Below are 9,071 nucleotides of genomic sequence, written 5' to 3' on the forward strand. Positions count from 1 at the left end.
AAGTTGAGTTATGCTTACCGTACATTAAGTATAACTTATTTTTAAGTTCATTATCATTATTATGAACCTATAAAAGAGGTTTATCAATGATTCCAAGGCGTTATACTGATTGATCTACTTACGGGAGAGGTGTCTAGAGAGGCGTTATACTGTAGGTGTTTATGAACCATGTGTTCATCAGATGTACTCTAAAAACCCATTGACATGTATTCTGGGAGGACTCCCTAAAATAATGTTGTCAATAAAGAAGATAAACACTGACAACTATAGACTTAATGCCTAATAGATAACACTGGCAGCTATGGACTTAGTGCATATTCGATAAACCATAGAAGTGATGGACTTCGTGCTTATTCCTTAGGAATAAATGTATACCTACTAAAAATTATCATGGAGGAATCCCTGAACTAGTACTATCAGTATAGATGATTCTTAGGGTAGATCCTTAAGAATAAAAAAGATAATGGGGATGGTAAATTGGGTTAATTGTTTGATGATTAGACATATTAATTATATTATTGTGGGTTGAAAAACCTATGTACTCACCAAGTTTCCCAACCTGACCCACTCAGTTTATTGTATCACATGTAGCGATATTAAAGACATTTTGCTGAGAGGTTCAAGGAGTATTAGGCCACTAGTTTAATTACTGTAAGGCTTGTAATATTTCGTTATGCTTATGTTTCTGTATTGATGATGACATCCCAAACTTTTAATATAAATAAAATACATTTCTTTGGAATGATTTGATAATATCATTGTCATGTTTTGGGAACAAATTCTGCAATATTATTCTTCAAAAAGGATACTCTAATTTTTAAATAAGCATAAACAAATTGGTATTTTCTGGCCGTGAAATTGGAGATGTCACATTGTAAATAGTGAATAAGAGATAGCTTGCTTACTAGCCTAAGTAACCAAAACGAAAGTCGTAGCAGTCATTAAACTGAGAGTGTGTATATAGAGAACGTTTAAATCTGACTTCGTAAGAGGAAGTTATGATTTTTCTATGTTCCAGCGCAACCATGTGTAACACTGGTATGAAATTTTAGATCGGTTGGTTGTTAGCCGAAACAATATTAACGAGAATCGAAGATCTTGTTAACAAGAATCCATGGATATAAAGACAATCGAAAACGTACGTCGGATGAGAGAGTTATGAATTTTTAGCGGACTTTAACAGTCTAAGCCTGTTGAAAATATAACTTTAAAAATAAATTCAAAATTAGTTGACAGAGTCTAAATGAAAGTTGTAGATATTATGGATAGCTACGAGTGGATATAAAACCCTTTGAAAACGGATCTTATATGAAGAAGATATGAATTTTCTAAAAAATCAAAAATTATCACACGCAGCCATGGGCAAGACAACATGTGCGACGCGTACTGCTACACCACCCAGAATGTGACATGTGGCACCACACAGAAAACGAAATGTCATCACTTCCGACCGAATTCACAGCACACAGGGGACATGTCCGCGACGTGCACTTTAATTTCGACTTTAAATACCCACATAGTGCCTCATTTGAATTTCACACCATTCAAACGTTTCTCTCTCGAGTTTCTCTCAATTTTGAGCCCATTTCCCTTTTTAGTCTATGACGAATCCCTGGGGTCCCCTGAGAGCCCAACATTTAGTAGCTAGTAGGCCGAAGTTCAGCCAGTATAATTTCTTGTCCTTTTTCAGCAAAATCTTTGTAAGTTAAGCTACACTCATATTTATAGCATATTTCTTTCAGTGTAACTTATATTTATAGTCATAAGTAGTTATTGTGAACCTATAAATTAGATTTATCAATGATTTCAAGTCATTATACTAATTGATCAACTTATGATAGTGATGTCTTGGCTGGATTTAATGATGTGTTTAAAGTGGGATTTCCAAACAATATACTTTGTATACCAAACAGACCCCACCTCCGATATAATCCTACCTGGTTATTTCTTACTTGATAGATTTTGATGTATACATTGAGATTATTGAGGAATCTAGACTATCATTAAAGAGTCGAAAGAGTTATGAAACTAGACTAAGGCTTAGTGCTTTACACGTCTAGGTTTCTTTGGAAGTGCAAAGTGAAGCGTTGCTGAAATCGCCATCACCTAGTTTATCAAGTGAATGAATAGTCCCTTTCATGAACATGATTTAATATAAGTATTAATTAGGGTATTAAATATTTTTTTGGAAATCGTATGTGATTTATATGATTATTGTGTGGATTATATGTTAAGATATATGTATATATACCATGCTATGTGTGAACCAAATATGGTTCTATTTTATGTTAGGATGAATAGATAAATACTATATAATAATATTAGAAGTAGCATTGTTGAGAAGATAAAAGAATAATAATACCTAATACTCTCTAGGGAATATAGATACACTAAGGATAAGTTAGTGTCACCAAAGAATAGAGTTGGTGTTAGAAGTTGGTTACATGAATTGTAATCTAGTCTAGGGATAAACTTAGACTTATGGAAGATACCTAGTTCAATTAAGTTTGATATTGGGTAGTCTCATTAGGAGAATATGTATAAGCTTGGAACGGAGAGTAAGGTTCTGTTCCGTGACAGTTTCAGGTATCAATGTACAGTAGCTACGGATGGGAATATATTATAGTATTCCCTTTGGATGACCAGAAATCGTGGGTCCAGATCAGGCACCTGTAACGGTATGTCTACACCTCCAAGAGTAGGTGACAACATTTGATCATTCTCGATGATCTTGTGAACTACGTTGGTGGTGTGATCTCATTACTCATAGGCATGAATGAAATAGAATATCATATTCATCAAATACTCTGATGATCCATATATCTTTATGGCTGCACCGACCAAGGAAGCCCATAGCTTATTAGTAAAGCTTTTTAACTGTTCATCAAGAGAGATAATTTCTCCCTGATAATGTGTGAGGATCGATAGGAATGGATATGTGAGAATGTAAGCCTATATGGATATTGTATGGCAACGATTGATTTTGCAGGTCTGATAATTAAAGAATATTATCATAACAATATTGTGGGATTGAAATCCCTATGCATCTCACCAGGTTTCCCAACCTTGCACACCCAGTATATATATGCATCACATGTATCAAGACTTAAGCTATTGGTACTTGATTAGGATGTTGAGTGATTAAGAGACAACCTGCAGTAGAGTTCAATACCATTTGGTCTTTATGTTGTAACTTATGTTTTTGTATCGATTATAACATCCTTAGGAATTTTATTAAATTGAGACAATCACTTGTACTAAAAATGTTTCAAATGTACTGGAAATTTCTGCACCAATGATAAAATAAGCGTAAAGAAAAGTTTTAATTGGTTCTAAAATTTAGAGGATGTCACAGAAATCCACCTCTTAATTCTCGCATACACTTGTTGTCATTTTCAAACTTTTTTTTTGTTAGCAGCAATAACATATTCATTGTTGATTTCGGGACCAAAACGACCAACAACAGTAGGATCGAATGGACCTTATTTGATTAGCCTCCATAGATCTTCATCTAATCCAGCAAGATAATCTTCCATACAATTAGACTATTGATCATAATGATATGAAAAGTAACATAAGAGCTTTTGTGGATGAACCAAGAAAATTGCATAGTTGATCATTGTAGTAGTATTGAGATTCGTCATTGAATTGAATTGAAAAACATAATCCATAAACTTTAAGAAACTTCGAAGAAACAAATTTCAATCACATAATTATTGATTTAAAAACAAGTTTAAGTCTATGATGAAATAAGAAAGAATTTCTCCAAAGAGTTCAACGAATCGTGCTCTGATACCACTTCATGATGTTTTCACATAAGAATGTAATAACAACAATTTACAAAATGAATTAACATAAGATGTAAATTATTCAGTTTAGCTTATTAATCACAAGGTGTAGGATTACAACAATTAATAGATCTAATAACAAAGAGTTATGAGCATATGAAAAAGACTCGTAAACCTAACACAAAGACTAATACACACTATATAGGCACATATGTAGAATACATCTGATCATGAAAATACAAGGACTAAGATAATGACGTGTACAAAATGTGTCGTGTAATAAAAAGTTATATCAAAGGAGCTTAACAAGCTCTAACCGCTACTTCGATATAGATTGTACTTTCGATGTCCTTTGACTTCATCAACTTTCGATTTTTGATGATTTCAACATGCTCCGTACTTTTGACATCTTCACAACATTTTTGATACTCAACAACTTCCCGATATCCAAATTTGCAGTGTAATATGTCTATAGATACCTCTTGTTTCAAATAAGATTATAAAAAAAAATCATCTCAAATGAAATTCGTATGATAGAAATATTACGGGTCGAAGTTGCCAAAAATTCATAATTTTTGTACATGAGCAGACGCAAAATTTTCATATTTACATATGTGGTGACTTGTAAAAATCATGGTTGTTTGGATAATTTTGCTAGTTTTTTATGATTTCTAGAAAATGATTGGTAGGATTAATTACTAATATTATAATTTATTTATAAATTTTGTGTTTTTGATTTATAGATTTCTTGTCGACCATTAACCATGGATTTAGATGGGGTTGTACTTTTCATATCTATTTCTCTATGAACCCATGTGAACTTATCATACATATAGGAGAGGTGCTCGAGTCGTGAGATTAAATTTAAAGGTTAATAGCCAAGGTTAGAGGCATAATGAAATCTGGACCTACCTCATTAAGTGGGACCATAGTTGGATCACTTTTGGTCCTTGAACCCATCCATTTTTATTTTAATATAATTATGGACCAATTGTAGTGTCGTTACCGAAAGGAATTTTTAAGGTATGTTTGAGCAAAATAACTTGTATTTAGTAAATGATAGCTGAAAATTGGAAATTGATAGTTATAAATAAATGTTTCACAAAGTTACTGTAAATTTTTAAAAGTATAAATTACATAAAAGTTATAGTTTTAATCTATGAACTAACTTTTGAGTTTTAACTTTTTATTTTTAAGTTAAAGAAATTAAAGTTTCGTAGTTCTAAATGTTTTTTTCTAATTTGAACTTACTTTTAAAAGTTAAAACATAAAACTACTATAAAAGTTTTAATAAACTCTGCTTCGGACACAGTGAAATCTTTATTTTCATCTTCATCTTCATATATTAATAAAAAAATATGTTTATTTTTTTTTGTCATGTGTCATTTTATTAGGTCTCTTAATTAATTTCATTTCAGAAAGTTACTGTAAATTTTTAAAAGTATAAATTACATAAAAATTATAGTTTTAATCTATGAAGTAACTTTTGAGTTTTAACTTTTTATTTTTAAGTTAAAAAAATTAAAGTTCGTAGTTCTAAATGTTTTTTTCTAATTTGAACATACTTTTAAAAGTTAAAACATAAAACTACTATAAAAGTTTTAATAAACTTTGCTTCGGACACAGTAAAATCTTCATTTTCATCTTCATCTTCATATATTAATAAAAAAATATGTTTATTTTTTTTTTGTCATGTGTCATTTTATTAGGTCTCTTAATTAATGTCATTTCAGTTGTCAACCTATAGATTTTTCATTTCAAATTTTAATATTTTCGCTCTAATTACATTAAATTAATAACATTAAAATAAAATTAATAAAGATTATAAGATAATGTATTTATTTAAATCAACGATTATATTTTTATATAACTAAAAAAAAATTTCTTAATTAATAATTTATTTAAAATATTTGATTAATAATTTTAAATTTTTAGTGTGAAAGTTTAATTAATTTTATAACCATGATTTGCAAGTAGTTAAGAATAAAGATCTCAAAACTCTTTTCTAAAATCCATTAGGCTTATTTTATAAAGACTACACCACCAGATTGATATACAAAACACTATAACTAAAACAAATAAAAAAAACCCCTCATCTTCCTTTTCTTTTTAGATAATGCCCCAAAAGACCCTAGGCTTTAACCGGAGATGGCTACTCTCTCTTTTTACTACGTGAGAACATTTTCTTATCTGTCAGTGTATCACGTTACAAAACATAATAATATAAATAAATAAAAATAGACCACAAAAACCGATTCTGTTCCTTCTACCAATCTACTCTAACACCTCAAGCTTAATGTTATAGATTAGTCCAATAAGTTCTTGATCAATTTATAATCATTGTGGAAGTAAGTAAGGGGAGCTCAGCTGACTATTCTGATCTTTAATTCATGTAGGACGAGTTATTACATCTATTTACATCTTCGATCACACGAAACAGTGACATAATGATTGCTTTGTGATTTGGTTTCTTGATGCCAAATTTTAGCAATGTCTTGTGAGACTCTAATGGCGTCAAAAGATGCACCAGAGAGACCTCTCCTTGTGAACCCAACTGCATATAACCCTGATTTCCCTTTCCACCCCTCTGGAAACGGCATCTTTGGCATCCCTTCTCTTGTAAATAAATCACTTTCCTGAAGTCATCACCAAAATAACAACTCATTAGACTAAAGGGTATAAATGGTATTTTACATTCTTTAAAGAAATCAATACTTCATATAAATTAAAAAGAAAACAGAGCCCAACACTACAAGTAGACAAAAACAGAGTATCTAGTCATCTACAGGAAACCCAACTTCCATAACTGTCACATGAATCGATATACCTTTAAGAAAATAAATATAAAAGTATGTTTGTTGGGATTAATGATTAATGGTATTGAAATTTCTTAAAGATGTTACCTTTAGCCATGAAGGAACGTTGCTGCAATACCCCGTTGCTAAAATAACTGAATCTATTTCTAAATTTTCGCCATTAACGAGCTCCACACCAGTACTTGAAAATTTCTTGATTCCTGGAACTATTTGAATCTTTCCAGTTTTGATCTTTTGTAATGCACCAATATCCAGAACAGGGGTTTTCCCATGAGTGTTCTTGAGCTCAATTGGACCCATTACTGGTCTCTTTATACCATATTTCTCTAAATTCCCGAGACTACACCTAGCAAGAATCAACAGAATCTTATCCACCACCTTTACTGGCAACCATTTCATCAACGAAGATGCCAATTCGAATGTTGATTTTCCAGAAGTTTCCCTCGGTAAGACATGAACCTGTGGATTCAAACCAAAAGAATTAAGGAACCTTTCCAGTTTGGATTTTTAAGATAACATATGGTAAATTTAAAGAATTATGTTGTTTTTTATTAAGCTTACCGAGCTTCGCACAACCATGGACGGAAAAGCATTGTGGTGGCAAAGATCAAGAGAAACTTCCATGCCGGAGTTCCCACAGCCAACCACCAAAACTCTTTCACCTTCAAAAGCCTTGCCGGACTTGTAGTCACAAGCATGCATAACACGGCCGGGAAACTCATCCAACCCTTCAAACTCCGGCACCACCTTCTCCGCATTCTCTCCGGTTGCCACCACCAGCCACCTACATATATACTCAACCTCAGAATCATCCACAACAGTCCTCACACGCCACGACCCACAGCTCTCGTCATACTTAGCAGACTGAACGGACTCATTAAAACGTGGGTTTATCTGAAATTTCTTCGCATATGATTCAAGGTAGTCAACAAACTGATATTTGGAAGGGTACTCAGGGAAATTAGGTGGGAAAGGGAAGAAGGGTAATTGACAGAATTTCTTTGGGAGATGAAGTGTCAGACGATCGTAAGTCTTGTTTTGCCAGAGGGAAGCAATGCAGTCAGCACGGTCAACGATGACAAAGGGAACCCCTTGTTGCTGGAGACCTGCACCGACTGCCAACCCCGATGGGCCAGCCCCAACTATCACCGGACCGTTTACCAGTATGCATCTCCGGGAGAACAAGTCTCCATGTTCATGAGCTTGATGAACCATGGTTGTAAAGTTTTGATGATCAAGATTGATAGTGTTACAAGAACAAAGCATCAAAAGGACCAAAAGTATTGAATGAATACAACAGTATACGTCTAGATTCTTTTTTCCAAGTATGGGCAAGTGAAATGGATAGGACAGAGGTCAAGAGTAGAGAGAGAGAGAAGAGAAACTGAATTAAAGGAAGATGTAAATGTGTGGAGGGGGTGAGAGGGTGTGCAGAGGTATAAATAGGGGAGGGTTAGGCCACAAGGCGTTGCATGTGATTGGGATATTGGAAAGTGATAGCTTTAAGATGGTCATTTTCTAGGAAATAAAGTAATAGCAACTGGTCCAGTTTATTGTTTTCTTCTTGAAAATAAAGTTCGTTAAGTTATGGAATCCATACGTAGGTACTTACATATGTACGTATACAGAAAATAAAAGATGATCAAAAAGAGGCTAAATAATCGATGGATGAAAATAGCATATTTAAATTGATTGGACAAAAGGAAATCAAAACCTGTGACCACAATTTAGCTCTTAAATGGTCAGGAGTGTGTATGTCATGAATAACACATGATTAGTTAATCGGTGTTGCTTTGCTAAGTTTAGGCAATCATGTTGGGAGGCATATGATTAATGAGAACAAGATCAATGGAGTGAACTATTTATATGTACCAAAACCAAAAGAATGCACTTATTCGTATCAAAACTCTGAATAACACCCCCTTATATATTTTCTGTACGTACTAAGTTTGGCAAAAAGAGTACATGTATATATATCCGCCAAGTTAGTAGCTTTGTGTGGCATCTTCTTGACATACCCTGATATATTGAGGCAAACTAATGATAATAAGCAATTGGTTAGCACGTTTATAAAACAATGGGATTGTGAATAGGTAAATGTGCACAAGAATTTCTGAGTTAAAGAAGGCTGAAAACAACCCAGGAAAAGGCCTCTAAAAGTCTCATGCATGGGATATGGGCCTCAAATTTATTCTTATGTGATAACGCTATTCCATATTTCACCAAGATTTAAAGATTTCTTCAGTTTTGATGTAATTTGCGTGAACTCAAAATTTTCTTCAATCTTCTTTAAATCTATACAGCATCCATAACTATGGGAAGTGAGTAGTACACAACAATTTTTTTCTATAAACAATAATTTATGGTTTATAGAGTTTACCATACAACATTTTAAACATAAATTATATGTAAATTCATAAATCATTTAACGTATTAAAGTTTAATAACTATCATATTATCATTGTTA

At 32.7% G+C, this 9,071-nt stretch overlaps 1 protein-coding gene across 1 annotated transcript; it reads right to left on the bottom strand.

Moving 5' to 3' along the window:
* Nucleotides 1-5,837: 5,837 nt before the first annotated feature.
* LOC145119974 (putative indole-3-pyruvate monooxygenase YUCCA5) lies at nucleotides 5,838-7,993 on the bottom strand. Its single transcript, XM_079055758.1, has 3 exons — nucleotides 7,166-7,993; nucleotides 6,692-7,063; nucleotides 5,838-6,424 (listed from the first exon to the last, which is right to left on the bottom strand). Exons 1-3 carry the CDS (start codon nucleotides 7,868-7,870, stop codon nucleotides 6,200-6,202), a joined length of 1,302 nt encoding a protein of 433 aa, XP_078911884.1. The 5' UTR covers nucleotides 7,871-7,993; the 3' UTR covers nucleotides 5,838-6,199.
* Nucleotides 7,994-9,071: the final 1,078 nt, after the last annotated feature.

This window comes from Lactuca virosa, chromosome 6 (assembly GCF_052849685.1).
Source record: "Lactuca virosa cultivar CGN04683 chromosome 6, Lactuca_virosa_CGN04683_v6, whole genome shotgun sequence".
NCBI lineage: Eukaryota > Viridiplantae > Streptophyta > Magnoliopsida > Asterales > Asteraceae > Lactuca > Lactuca virosa.

What these genes read in the sequence shown, in the direction of transcription:
- LOC145119974 (XM_079055758.1), bottom strand. Translation starts at nt 7,870, where the DNA reads ATGCTTTGTTCTTGTAACACTATCAATCTTGATCATCAAAACTTTACA. An exon ending in CCATGGTTGTGCGAAGCTCG is followed by an intron (nt 7,064 to 7,165) that starts GTAAGCTTAATA and finishes TTGAATCCACAG; the next exon opens with GTTCATGTCTTACCGAGGGA. An exon ending in ACGTTCCTTCATGGCTAAAG is followed by an intron (nt 6,425 to 6,691) that starts GTAACATCTTTA and finishes TGATGACTTCAG; the next exon opens with GAAAGTGATTTATTTACAAG.